Here is a 15231-nt window from a genome sequence, read left to right on the forward strand (position 1 = left end):
AGCTTTATTTCCTTTTTTTTTTTTTTTTTTTCCAAAGGAAGAGGTCGGGTGACGCCACTCCCCTGGCTTTCCAGCATCAGCACCTCCGAAACGGGGTGGGGGGGAAACGGAGCGTGGAGATCCGCGCCGCGCCGCGCCGCGCCGGGCCGGGAAGAAAAAAGGATGCTCACCCGAACCGGCGTCGAGAGACGGCGGTTGTTTTTTTTATCCGTTGGTGATTTGCCATTCATGCATTTAGGAGAATGGGAGCAGAGCGCGGAGAGGCCGGCTTTAAAATAGCGGCCGTCTCTCCTTCGCCGGCCTTCATTTGATTCTATTTTTTGAGGTTGAATGATGGCAGACAAAAGACATCGGAGCCCCCCGCCCTGTTTCCGACCTGTCAGCCCGGTCGCCGCTTGACATGACAGCAGTGCGGTGCCGGGTGTCGAGCAGCAGCAGCAGCGGCATCGAGCGGCTCCGTGCGGCCCGACGTGTAGATTCACAGAGGAAGAAAGGTGCCGGACGCTGGCCGGAGAATACTCCTCCTCCTCCTCCTCCTCCTCATCATCATCAGCAGCAGCATCAGCAGCAGCGGCGGCAGCAACCCGGGGAAGGCCAGATTGCAGTTTGTAGGGACGAGCGCCAAGGGCAGTGCGGCAGTCAGCAGGCCCACTACGGGGAGGAGGCTGCCAAGATCTGGGATACTTCCTCCCCGGTCAGCCCCCATATTTGATGAATGGTGGCTGGTTCTTCAGGCGAGGCCGGAACCCGCGCGGGACTGATGCGCATGCTGGTCAGGTGTCATTGGCTCTCTTGTTTATTGCTCGCTCTGCTGGCCAGCCGCACTATGGGATGTATCCAAAGCATCGCGTGCAAGCCCCGTATCAGACGGGAGAACATCGTGGTGTACGAGGTTTCGGCTTCCATCGACCAGTGCCCCACCGTCATCGAGGAGAACTCGCCCATCGTCCTTCGTTACAAGACGCCCTACTTCAGGGCTTCGGCGGGGGTGGTCATGCCGCCCGTGCCCCGGAATGAAACTTGGGTGGTGGGCTGGATTCAGGCGTGCACGCAGATGGAGTTCTACAACACCTACGGCGATATCGGCATGTGAGTGCCGTCACGTAAATCGCCTTCAGAGCGGCCCGTGCACCGCCGCTATCGGTTCACTTCGAGCCCAACAATCGAAAGTTAATCAACTCACTGACGGCGTTGCTGGCGTTTTCGCTATAAATGGTATTCTTTACTATTTGTACAGGAACACTAAAATGGCACGTCTTATGTTTCGGCGAGTACTAAGAAATAACATGCCGAAGCTGTGCAAAGTTTACTTTTCGAGATCTACTTTCCAACAGCAATTCATCTCACCCAAGATGGCCCGCCAGCTACATAGAACGCACTCAAACGTTCCTTCATTCGCTGCCACGGTCCCACTTCATGGATTGGACGTCTTCTAGTGACAAACTCATTACAATTCATGGCAGACGCACGAAAAGACCGTTCCTCGCCCCCACCAACATGGCTTCAGGGCGGCCATGTTGGTAGAGGCAAAGTGGATATGCATTGACATTAAAATGAAGTCATGACGAGCTTATTTCTCAAGCGATTTTTAAAATGATTCTATAGATGGTGTAGCGCTGTCACTAGCAGCGACTGAGTATGTAGCATTGATAAACTAATCTGGGTTGAGAAATAGGCAAGTTAGGATTTCATTTGATTGTCATTGCATTGACTTTGAGGGGAAGGCGGCCCCCATTTGAGTGAGCAGGGTCCAACTGTAGCCAGATCCAAGCGACAGCCGCTAAAAACCACGCCTCATGCAAACTACGCCCCTCTAAACCACACCTGCTCTTGGTGCGGTGGCGCAAAGAATCAGTTTGCTGTACTATGTGAAGTTCAAAGGGTTTTATGAGGACAATAGGCCCAACCCCATTTTTTTTTACTCTAAACTTAACTAGACACAGGGGTATTGCGATAAGTCATTTATAACCTTTGCTATCTTTGGAAGTCAATTCATGTTAGGAATCAACCGTTAACGGTGTTAAAATTGTTTACAGTGGTATGAAAAAGTATCTGAACCTTTTGGCATTTCTCACATTTCTGCATAAAATTACCATCAAATGTCATCTGATCTTTGTCAGAATCACACAGATGTAAAAAAAAGTGTCTGCTGTAACTAAAACCACCCAAAAATGTATAGGTTTTCATATTTTAATTTGGATAGCATGCAAACATTGACACAAGGGGGAAAATAAGTAAGTGAACCCTCTGCCTAAGGAGACTTAAAGAGCAATTGAAAGCAATTTTTACCAAACAATTTAAGTCAGATGTGTGCCCAGTCACTGATGAGTGGTTTAAAGATGCCCTGCCCACAATAAAACACACACCTGGTTAGAAATTTCTTGATGAGAAGCATTGTCTGATGTGCTTTATGGCTCGGTCAAAATAGCTGTCTGAAGACCTGTGATCAAGGATTGTTGATTTAAAAAAGCTGGATGAGGATTAAAAAAAAATCTCTAAAAGTCTGAATGTTCATCAATCGACAGTCAGAGAAGTTGTCTACAAATGGCATGGTTGCCTCTCTCCCAAGGAGTGGCCGTCCACCAAAGATAACGCCAAGGGTTCAGCGCAGAATACTCAGAGAAGTAAAAAAAAAAAAGAACCCTAGGGTGTCTGCTAAAGACTTACAGAAATTAGTGGCACAGTTCAATATCTCTGTGCACACATCAACTATATGTAAAACTATGGCCAAGAATGGTGTTCATGGGAGGACTCCACGGAGGAAGCCACTGCTGTCTAAAAAAAAAAACATTGTTGCGCGTTCAATGTTCACAAAAAGGCACTTGGACACTCCAGAGAAGTTTTGGCAAAATATTTTGTGGACTGATGAAACCAAAGTTGAATTGTTTGGGGAGTACTACACGATGTCATGTGTGGAGGGAAAATGGAACAGCTCACCAACATCAACACCTCATCCCCATCGTGAAACATGTTGGAGGGAGCATCATAATTTGGGGCAGTTTTGCTACCTCAGTGCCTGGACAACTTGCAATCATTAATGGAAGAATGAATTCATTTAAACTTTTGCAGGAAAACCTGAGGCCGTCTGTCAGACAGTTAAAGCTAAAAAGAGGATGGATGCTGCAACAAGAAAATGATCCAAAACACAGAAGTAAATCAACTTCAGAATGGCTTCAAAAGAACAAAATACACATTCTGGAATGGTCAAGTCAAAGTCCAGACTGGGACTGCTTTGAGATGCTGTGGCATGACCAAAAGACACCAACTGATGCCAGACATCCCAGGAATCCGACTGAACTACAGCAGTTTTGTAGAGAAAAATGGGCCAAGATTAGTCCTGATCAATGTGCCAGACTGATCTGCAGTTACAGGAAGCGTCTGGTTGAAGTTATTGCTGCCAAAGGCGAGCCACAAAATAATAAATGTTATGGTTCACTTACTTATTTTCACCCTTCTGTCATTGTTTGCATACTATCCTCATTAAAATATGATAACCTATAAATGTTTGGGTGGGTTTAGTCAAAGCAGACACTTTTTTCATCTGTGTGATTTTGACAAGGATCAGATGACATTTGATGGTGATTTTATGCAGAAATGTGAGAAATTCCAAAAGGATCAGATACTTTTTCGTACCACTGTAGGTCAAAAGTGACTCACCTTAGGTTCGCTACAACAGAGCCTTCCTGAGAAGTCTACTGCTTTAAGACGGCTAACGCCGAGTGTCATTTCGCATCTAGTTCTATATACATGTGATATTTATGAGACGCATCAGATGCTACCACCGCAGCATCATGTGGACGTAGTTGTAGGGGCTGCAGTCAGGTATTATTGATTTTGGGAGAGGCGATAAAAGGTTTTGACACATAGTACAGGCCAAAAGTTTGGACACACCTTCTTGTTTGTGCGTTTTCTTCATTTTCACGACTATTTACAGTATACATTTTAGTATCTTCAAAGTAGCTACACTTTGTTGTAATGACTTTTTTGCACACTATTGCCAATTTCTTGATGAGTTTCAAGAGGGAGTCACCTAAAATGCTTTTTGACTTAATTAGTGGCATGTTTTGCTTTATCAATGGGTCTTGGACTTTCATTTGTGTTGCATTGAATGAGGTGTGTCCAAATGTTTGGCCCGTACTGCACTTGTGCTGTGAACTGAAAACCAGTTTATCGTTAGTAGACGTCGAATCCGCTTGAAGTCAATTTCTTTGCTTTCCTGCCGCAAGGTCCAGCTGGGAGCTACCGGAACTACGAGAGGGTCGCGTGAAAGCCATCAGCGACTCGGACGGCGTCAGCTACCCGTGGTACGGCAACACCACCGAGACGGTGACCCTCACCGGTCCCACCTCCAAACCGTCCCGCCTGACGGTCAGCATGAACGACAACTTCTACCCGAGCGTGACCTGGGCTGTCCCCATCAGCAACAGCAACACGCCCATGCTCACCCACATCACCAGAGATCAGAGCTTCATCACCTGGCTGGTGGCCATCAACTCCGTCACTAAGGTGGGATGACAATACGTGTCTGATGGATACTTAACCCTTTCATAGCCTTTATAAGGCCCTTATTTAACTCAGTGGCACTGAAAGCTATTCTGAATTGGACGTCTATCCTTGTCACCATAGGCGGAGTTTGACTTTTGGGGCAGGGGGGGCACAACATGTTGATGACCCCAAAACGCAGTGTCAGCAATAAAATTAACTTACAAGAATATTTATAATAATAAGTTGAAAATGAGCGTTTTTTGGTTTCCCATCATTCTTGAGGGGAATTCTAAATCAGGCTGCTTAGTTCGTCATCCATTGAATATGGTACGCCCGCCGGTGTCTTGCCAATGTAATTACCCCAGTCAAAAATTGTATCCCCTTGGCGGAGCCATATGGAGGTAGATTTGTTTTTTCATTATTCGATCCAAAAAAAAAAAAATGCTATGAATGCAAAAACAGATTCGAAACTCAAAACAATGCATTTCAAAGCTATTTTCCTTTGAATTAAAAAAAAAAAATTGCAGTCAGTTTTTTTTTAATGAATCAACTTTTTTGATTGAAGTAATGTTTTTTTTGCATTTGGGCCACATTTTGGATAGGACATTTGTGTCTTTATTATTCAATAAAAAAATAAGTTGCTTCAAAGAAAAAATATATATTTTCAAACGAAAAATCACTTCAATCAAAAAAAAAAAAAAAATTCAATCATAGAAAAAAAGTTTGGGCCATATAATGGGTAGGACATTTGTGTATAAATCATTCAAGCCCCCCAAAATGTATTTTTTAACTCATGTTTTTTAAAATATTTTCAAACAAAGAAAAAAATAATTTGAAAACTAAAATTGCCCTCTCCTATTTTTTATTTTATTTTTTGTAAATAATATGACAAGCAAATGACCGTCTAAGGTGGTAGTCACACGATCTGTTCAAAAAAGAATTTTGACCCATTATAAAAATATCTTTTTTGTTCATTTCATTCATTTTTGTTGTTTGCTTTAATGCTTTACAACCTTTATATACAGTGCTGCTCGAAAGTTTGTGAACCCCACAGCGATGGTCAGATTTTTTGTAAAAAAAAACTAAAATAACCTTATTAAATGTTAAGTTATACCCAAATCCACAATACTGACATTCCAAATAATGGACTGAAACAAAAGAAATAGTTATATTGTCATTCTTTATTTAACAAAAGTGGTTGATTTAAGAAAAACTCAGATATCATGTGTGCAAAAGTATGTGAACCCCTTCAGTTAATAGGATATTGCGCCTCCTTTTGCAGAGATTACCTCAACCAAACGGTTTCTGTAGTGACTAATCAGCCTCTCACATCTACTTTGGGGGATTTTTGCCCATTCTTCCTTGCAGAACGCAGTCAGTTGAGAGAGGTTTGATGGGCGTCTGGCATGAACTGCTCGCTTCAGGTCCCGCCACAGCATTTCAATGGGATTTAGGTCAGGACTTTGACTGGGCCAGTCCACAACACGAATCTTCTTCTTTTTCAGCCATTCCTTGGTTGTATTGCTGGAATGCTTTGGATCATTATCATGTTGCATGATCCACCTTCTGCCAAGCTTTAACTTCAAAACAGATGGCGTCAGGTTATGTTCTAGGATTTGACAATATTCCTCAGAATTCATGATTCCCTGGACTATGTGGAGTTGTCCAGGTCCTGAGGATGAAAAGCAAGCCCAGATCTTGACATTCCCACCTCCATGCTTCACTGTTGGGAGAAGGTTCTTTTGGTGGTATGCAGTGTTGACTTTTCGCCAGACATGGCGGTTTTGGTTGTGACCAAACAGTTCAATTTTGCACCTACATCAGTTGATGAAAACTCTTTTTAATTTAGTCTCGACAACACAACTGTTAAAAAAACAAAAAAAAAACTACTGAATTGATTGATTAGGAAATCAGGTTGAAATAATAGAAAATTCCAAAATGTTGAGGGGGTTCACAAACTTTCGAGCAGCACTGTATAACATATACAGGAAAGTCAATTACATGAAATGACACTTTTTGGCCACCAAGGGGGCCTGGCCCCCCCTTAAACTCCGCTTATGCTTGTCACTGAGTTAAACAAGTGTTTATTTCTGCATTCTGCATTCATTCATTTGGTTTATGTAGTTTTTATTAGCGTTGCACCGATACAGCAATAAAATCCGTATCAGGGAGAACCCAGAAATGCTCTAGTTTCGCACTGCTCAAGATGGCCAACAGGTACGCGCGCCACCGTAAGAAGGAACACTTGTCCCCCTACCTGAGAGGATGATAGACGTCCAATTGTTTGGCGTCCAATCATCCCTCTACTGTGAATTTCAATTAGTTTAATATTAGTAGACGTCTAATCCAACAAATGTTCATTCGCTTCCCATTTCAAATGGATGGATTGGACCTTTAGCGCTGTCAATGGCAGCCGTTGAATAGATAGCAGATGCACTGACACTGATGACATAATATTTCAAAAGTTGTTGCGGAACAAACAAGACAGACGAAAAAACTACAAATGTGCTGACTGCTTTACGGTGTACGTCACTGCCCCCTTTCCCTATTCATTATAAAGACCAAAGTCGATGCGAACGTGTTCTGCGAAAGATGGCAGAGCAACAAAAGAGACAAAAAGTTTTGTCTGAGGAGGAAAAAAAAAGAGCGGCTACCAGGATATACACAATAAACATTGGACCGGTGTTCCAACATCTCGGGATGCCCATCATAGGAGCATACCTTGCATTACAGCGCATGCGCACGGATGCGTAGAAAGAAAATTGCACATGAACTAGCTTTCATTCATCGTGGTGGCATACCGCAGACGACAGGGAAGCAAAATAATGATTTTAACGATTGTTTCATACTACATTTTATCGTGTACACGTTTTTTTGAATTACTCATAATAATACCCAAAGGGAGCAAAGCGTTGATCGTCGTCGTTGTAGCAGGTATACGTCAGCTGTAACATGATGTACAATGGTTCCATATATCCAAACATTGTCATATCATACAGAAGAACGCTACTCTGGTAATCACTGGAACATCGTCGTAGTATACGTAGGAATGCTTCTCTGATCAATTGTACCAGCTAGCTCCAAATAAAAACACAAAAGGATGAAAAAACACACGGTTTCACACACGGGTGTCGTGTGTGAATGATTTAAAATGTGAAGGAATGGACGTAAATTGTCTTCAAATTCTGAAATGACCCACCTAATAGAACATCGTTCTAGCATAAGTAGAATGCTACTGTGATTACGCAAACTCGCACGATAGACGTAGTTGCCAAAATACGGGTATGCTATTGTGATAAAGTATGCTGGTCTGGCAGAACACCGGCTTTCACTTGCTGGCATGAATCCCCCCCATCCGAACCCGTCAGCGCTGACGAGTTCGGATGGGGTTGGTTAGTTGGTTGGTTGGTTGGTTGGTTGGTTGGTTGGTTGGTTGGTTGGTTGGTTGGTTGGTTGGTTTAGCCACATGGTTGCTAACCGTCATATGCTATTGTTTAGCCACAACTGGATTAATTACCTTATTACTATTTGTCTTTCACACAATCGCTGGAAACAAAACTGTTGTTTGTTCCATCTGCAGGTGACCGGGATGTTGATTATAGATGATTGTAGGACAGTGTTCGGGTGTGCCCCGGTCCTCATGGGAGACGCAGTGTTCAAAACACTACCGCTTTTGTCCACCGGCATCGCTAAAATCGAACAAAACTGAAAAGTGTTGCTTTGAGCAATGTCTAACCGAGACATGTTTGCAATTTTTTTCAAAAAAATGTGCTCAGTATTGCTTGATACCACACAGCTGCGTGTTGAGGTCGGTTTCAGGGGCCAAAAAATGGATACAAAAATATCAAATCAAAATTAGAGATCTGTCTGTTCTCCTGCATCCATCTTGCACACTGTCTTCTTCCAGGAACGAATCGTGCTACAAACGGTGCGGTGGCGAATGCGGGTGGACATCGGCGTGGAGCCCGACATGCCGCTGGGATCTCGGGCCTCCCTGGTAGGTCGACCTTATCAGGAGCAGCCGCACATCCTTAACTACCAGGAGCCCATCCCTCCCAATGCCCTGGGAAGGCCCAACGCCAACGACGCCCAAGTGCTCATGTGGAGGCCGCGGCGAGGAGCGCCGCTTGTCGTCATACCGCCAAAATGAGAAAATCTTTAGACTCCTCTTGCCAAAACACAAGACGAGGGTGACTGACGCCGAGTTGTCGTTTGACCCAGAGCTCCAATTTTAGAACTTTGCCATCATTTTTACAAGAAACGAACTCTTTTTAGAGGTGTTTGACCCTTGACGACAAACTGCATCCTTCATCCTTATGTAGATCTTATTGCATGCCACGAGAGTGAGAAAAACCCTTACTGAAAAGATTGACGAGTAGTGTTGCACTGATATCGATACGGCAATAAAATGACGTCGTCGGTATCGGGGAGTACTATTAAATAACGTCCTGACGCTGCTGCCCGGTACTTACTCTCCGAGATGTAGTTTCCGACCGCGGGTTCCCCTGGCCACTATTTGAATGAAAATCACGCGGTGTCCAATCCTTCTGTTGGAAATGTAAGAGTTTCTCACTAGTAAACGTCCGATCCATTTGAAGTGGGAGGACGTCTAGAACCGTCAATGGCAGCCGGGGAGTAAATGCAACATGCTCTGACATTGATGAAATAATATTTTAGATATAGGTTGAGAATGAAGCTAGTTACTATTTACGTTACGCCGGAGGGCGTAGGTTTTGCATAGGGACGGTAGGGACATAACGCTAGCAACTTTTTAGGATGCTCAAATTATGCCCAAATTGTCCCCACCAACTTTTAAGCAACCTTATTTCATTATATAAAGAGTTCAAATACTGTATATAGGTAATTTAGTTTGTCTTACCATATGTTTTAAGGATAGAATAGACCATACCATTATTAAGTGAATTATTTTCAATATGTTCAGACTTACATCTTTATTCCTTTTTGCTTGCTGAATGTGCCCGTCCATTTCCCCCCCCCCCCAAATGAACGTTTGGTTGGCTGAAGACTTGAATCCCCCTGTCCCGCCACAAAGACACACACACAGACACTCACACAACCCCGACAGATTCATGTCGACAACATGCACACCCTTCGGAGAGGAGGGATTTAAAAAAATTTTTTTTTTTTTTCCCGGCCAGCAGCAGCCACTGTACGTCATGTAAAAAGAAGTCAATGTTGTGGAGGTGGGGGAAACACCACTAATTTTGCTACTGAAAGTCCGACCTGCAACCGTCAAAACTACTGCGGTCAGGCCAGCCTTCACAAGGAACAACGAAGTCAAGCTAGTCGTCCCTTATTTGGATCATTGTTTGCATTAGGTGCATTACAGTAATATCGTCCCTACCAATGTTGAAACCAAACCTACGCCCTTGGTTACGCCCCTACAACCACTGTTGTACTGTTGTACAATGACAAAGTAGCTCTCGAAAACCCTCTCGCTTCAAATGGACTGGGCGTCTCGCGCTGTCAATGGCACTGAAAGAGTTAAGCCATGACAGCAATTACTTGACGCATTATCCAGCCAGTATGCAGTCATTGATCGTAATCAGTATCGGTGCAACGCCACTGACGAGTCGTATTTGTTTTGTATTGGTTGCGACGTTTGTGAATGCGCGGGAATAAAGCGTGCGCGCGCGCGTGCAGGCTGCCGATACCTCCTTGGTGCCATGAAAGGCCTTCAGCACACTCATTACCAGAGTTCAAGAATGTATTCAGATGATTTATTAATTATTAGATTAAGTCGCTATGAAAGTCTGTTGGAGTTGATAGCACAATGCACATGATTTCAGTTCCAGAACCTATTGAGGCTTTTTTTTTTCTTTTTTTTTTTTTATGATGCTTAGAACAAACAAGAGCAATGGCGGAAGAGTGTTGAGATTACAAATTTAAAACAAAAATAATTGTTATATTTATTACATATGAAAAATGAAGCTAAACCTATGAAAGTGTATTGCTGCCACGCCACCAAAGTTCAGTATTACATTTTTGCATGGTAGCTTCATGTAAAAATGTGATCATGTGAAAACATGACAAATGTGATCTCTATCATGTAAAAACATCAGATATTGAAAGTACTGCAGTGTTCTTATTTTTACATTTGATGTTTTTACATCAAAGGTATCATGTTTTGACAAGATAATGATCACATATATACATTATCACGTTTTTACATAGAGTGTTATGTAAAAGTATCCGAACCTTTTGGAATTTCTCACAATTCTGGCTAAAATCACCGTTAAATGTGATCTGATCTTTGTCAAAATAACACAGATGAAAAAAAACAGTGTCTGCTTTAACTAAACCACCCAAACATTTATAGGTTTTCATATTTTAATGTGGATTGTATGCAAACAATGACAGCAGGGGGAGGGGGGGATAAGTAAGTGAACCATCACATTTAATATTTTGTGCCCTCGCCCCCTTTGGCAGCAATAACTTCAACCAGACGCTTCCTGTAGCTGCAGATCCTTCTGGCACTTCGATCAGGACTAATCTTGGCCCATTCTTCTCTACAAAACTGCTGTAGTTCAGTCAGATTCCTGGGATGAATTGCTGTCTTTAGGTCATGCCACAGCATCTCAATGGGGTTCAAGTCTGGACTTTGACTTGGCCACTCCAGAACGTGTATTCTGTTTTTTGAAAGCATTCTGAAGTTTATTTACTTCTGTGTTTTGGATCATTGTCTTGTTGCAGCATCCATCGTCTTTTTAGCTTCAACTGTCTGACAGACGGCCTCAGGTTTTCCTGCAAAAGTTTGAATGAATTCATTCTTCCATTAATGATTGCAAGTTGTCCAGGCACTGAGGTAGCAAAACTGCCCCAAATTATGATGCTCCCTCCAACATGTTTCACGGTGGAGATGAGGTGTTGATGTTGGTGAGCTGTTCCATTTTTCCTCCACACATGACATTGTGTAGTACTCCCCAAACAATTCAACTTTGGTTTCATCAGTCCACAAAAAGCTTTCCTGCAAAACTTTTGAACTCATTTTTCCATTAATGATTGCAAGTTGTCCAGGGCCTGAGGCAGCAAATACAGCCCCAAATCATGATGCTCCCTCCACCACGCTTCACGGTGGCCATTAGGTGTTGATGTTGGTGAGCTGTTCCATTTTTCCTCCACACATGATGTTGTGTGTTACTCCCAAACAATTCAGCTTTGTTTTCATCCGTCCACAAAATAACGTCTGTGCAGTGTCCAAGTGCCTTTTTGCGAACATTAAACAACCAACAATGTTTTTTTTTGTCGACAGCAGTGGCTTCCTTCGTGGAGTCCTCCCATGAACATCATTCTTGGCCATTGTTTTACATCTATAGTTGATGTCGGCACAGAGATATTGGACTGTGCCAGTGATTTCTGTAAGTCTTTAGCAGACACTCTAGGGTTCTCTCTGAGTATTCTGCGCTGAACTCTTGGCATCATCTTTGGTGGACGGCCACTCCTTGGGAGAGATGCAACCGTGCCAAACTCTCGCAGATCTTCAGACAGCTGTTTTGATTGAGCCATGACGCACATCAGACAATGCTTCTCATCAAGACCATTCTTACCCGGTGTGTGTTTTATAGGTGGTAGGGCATCTTTAAACCACTTATCAGTGATTGGGCACACACCTGACTTAAATTGTTTGGTAAAAAATGCTTTCAATTGCTCTTTAAGTCTCCTTAGGCAGAGAGTTCACTGACTTATTTTTCCCCCTTCTGTCTCTGTTTTCATGCTATCCTCATTAAAATATGAAAAGCTATAAATGTCTGGCTGATTTTAGTTAAAGCAGACAGTTTTTACATCCGTGTGATTTTGACAAAGATCAGATGACATTTGATGGTGATTTTATGCAGAAATGTGAGAAATTCCAAAAAGGTTCAGATACTTTTTCATATCGTTGTTATACGCTTTCCCATTTTTAAATGATAACGCGTTTTCCATGTCTATGATCACGTTTTTACAACATAGCATCATGTGAAAATGTCGTTGTGATGATCAATCATGCAAAAATGTGATCCTGGAATTCTATATTTACTTTTTTTTTTTTTTTTTTTTTCCGGGGGTGGCAGCAATGCGATTCTTTTTATGGAGACATTGTTGCATACATTGTATATATATTTCCAGGCAGACAATCAGGGAATCTGACTATCCTCCTGTTACTTCAAAGTGGAATTACTGTAAAGCAGACATGTTTCGACAGTGATAAAAATCATTGTTAATGTACGCTACGGAGATTGTGTAGCAGTTTGTTTGGTTTTTTTGGTGTGTGTGTGTGTGTGTGCGTGTGTTTCCCTGTGGATAATCAGCAACGAGAACCTTGGCGTGCCACGGTTCACGCTGAGCTCCGTCCACTGCTCAAACCAGTCACATGGCTTCTTCTCCTCCATCTGTGCTTCTCTCCAGGTTCATGTCTCATCTTCCCATCTGCCTCCTTTTCTCTCTTGTCAGTCCACCTCAACACAAACAGGCGCTACCTCCGTTCCAACCCGCTTATATGCTTTGAAGGCCGCGACTATGCAAAGGTGTCCGAGTGTATAAACAAACAAATCTGTCAAATACGGTTTTCGCTTGTGTTTTTGTGGAATTAAAAAAAAAAAAAAGGTTATTCCAAACATGTAAATACTCCAAAGATGCTCTGGCAGGTTTTCTTGATGGAATGCGCGGCGTGCTGTTGCTGCACAGCACCTCGTTGAGCAACATATGTCTGTTGCCATGGCGATCGCTTTTGGTTTGTCAGAGTGCAGCGGAACCACGCGAGCATGTTCAAAGTCGGAGCGTGCCTGCGTCAGCACACACATCCCTTTCCATTTGAAGTATCTAGAAAAATTGGAATTCATTGGCGACGTCCTATCCATTTGAAAGGGAAGGGTTGTATGCCAATGAACCAACGTTCATTGGCTGCCAGCCTACCCCTTCAAATGAATTGGACGTCTACTAGCGATAAACTCACTGGCGGGGTAAAAGGAGGGTGCATCTTGGCCAGAGGACACAAGAACAAATTTGATTTTTAACCTCATTGGCTGCCATTGACGGCGCTAGACGTTCAGTCCATTTGGAAGTAGGAGGGTTGGCAATAAATGAACGTTCATTCGCTGGTAGATGTTGTTAATGGCAGACAATGAGTAAACTTGAAATTATGTATTACAGTGGTATGAAAAAGTATCTGAACCTTTTGGAATTGCTCACATTTCCGCATAAAATCACCATCAAATGTGATCTGATCTTTGTCAAAATCACACAAATGTAAAAATAGTGTCTGCTTTAAACTAAAGCCACCCAAACATTTATAAGTTTTCATATTTTAATGAAGATAGCATGCAAACAATGACAGAAATAAGTAAGTGAACCCTCTGCCTAAGGAGACTTGAAGAGCAATTAAAGGCAAGTTTTTACCAAACAATTTAAGTCAGGTGTGTGCCCAATCACTGATGAGTGGTTTAAAGCTGCCCTGCCCACTATAAAACACACACCTGGTAAGAAATGTCTTGAGGAGACTCATTGTCTGATGTGTATCATGGCTCGGTCAAAAGAACAGTCTGAACATCTGCGATCAAGGATTGTTGATTTGTATAAAGCTGGGAAAGGATACAAAACCATATCTAAAAGTCTGGATGTTCATCAATCGACAGTCAGAGAAAATGGAGAGAGTTAGGTACTGTTGCTTCTCTTCCTCGAGTGTCTGCTAAAGACTTACATAAATCACACGTCAACTATATGGCCAAGAATGGTGTTCAAGGGAGGACTCCACGGAGGAAGCCACTGCTGTCTAAAAAAAACATTGTTCCTAGTTTAATATTGGCAAAAGGCACTTGGACACTCCACAGAAGTTTTGGCAAAATATTTTTTAGACAGAGTTATTTTTTTGGGGAGTAACACACAACGTCATGTGTGGAAGGAAAATGGAACAGCCCTCCAACATCACCACCTCATCCCCACCGTGAAGCATGGTGCAAGGAGCATCATGATTTGGAGCTGCGTCCTACCTCAGGGCCTGGAAAACTTGCAATCATTAATGGAAGAATGAATTCAAATGTTTTGCAGGAAAACCTGAGGCCGTCTGTCAGACAGTTGAAGCTAAAAAGAGGATGAATGCTGCAACAAGACAATGATCCAAAACACAGATGTAAATCAACTTCAGAATGGTTTCAGAAGACCAAAATACACATTCTGGAGTGGCCAAGTCAAACTCCTGACTTGAACCCCATTAAGATGCTGTGACAGCAATTCATGCCATACATCCCAGGAATCTGAATGAACTACAGCAGTTTTGTAGAGATTAGTCCTGATCAATGTGCCAGACTGATCTGCAGCTACAGGAAGCATCCGGTTGAAGTTATTGCTGCGAAAGGGGGGCACAAAATACTAAATGTGATGGTTCACTTACCTGTTTTCTCCCTTCTGTCATTGTTTGCATGCTATCCTCATTATAATATAAAAACCTATAAATGCTTGGGTGGTTTTAGTTAAAGCAGACATTGATTTTTTTCATCTGTGTGATTTTGACAAAGATCACATTTGATGGTAATTTTATGCAGAAATGTGAGAAATTCCAGAAGGTTCAGATACTTTTTCATATTACTGTACATATACAGAGTTGTCAATCTCACTTTAAAAAGGAGTTAGTTCCAAATGACTTCTCCCAAAAAGTAATTGAGTTAGTCACTCATTTACCTCATTTCAAGAGTAATTTGTTACTCAGCAAATTAACTGACGTTACTTTTCATGTTCTACACATCATTACAT

General features: G+C 42.6%; 1 protein-coding gene across 1 annotated transcript; it reads left to right on the top strand.

Moving 5' to 3' along the window:
- Positions 1–704: 704 nt before the first annotated feature.
- fam78ba (family with sequence similarity 78 member Ba) lies at positions 705–13635 on the top strand. The gene is made up of 3 exons (XM_057858156.1): positions 705–1089; positions 4227–4506; positions 8393–13635. The coding sequence occupies exons 1-3, from the start codon at positions 716–718 to the stop codon at positions 8633–8635; spliced, it is 897 nt and encodes a 298-aa protein (XP_057714139.1). The 5' UTR covers positions 705–715; the 3' UTR covers positions 8636–13635.
- The last annotated feature ends 1596 nt before the right edge of the window (positions 13636–15231 follow it).

This window comes from Corythoichthys intestinalis, chromosome 14 (assembly GCF_030265065.1).
Source record: "Corythoichthys intestinalis isolate RoL2023-P3 chromosome 14, ASM3026506v1, whole genome shotgun sequence".
Taxonomy (NCBI): Eukaryota; Metazoa; Chordata; class Actinopteri; order Syngnathiformes; family Syngnathidae; genus Corythoichthys; species Corythoichthys intestinalis.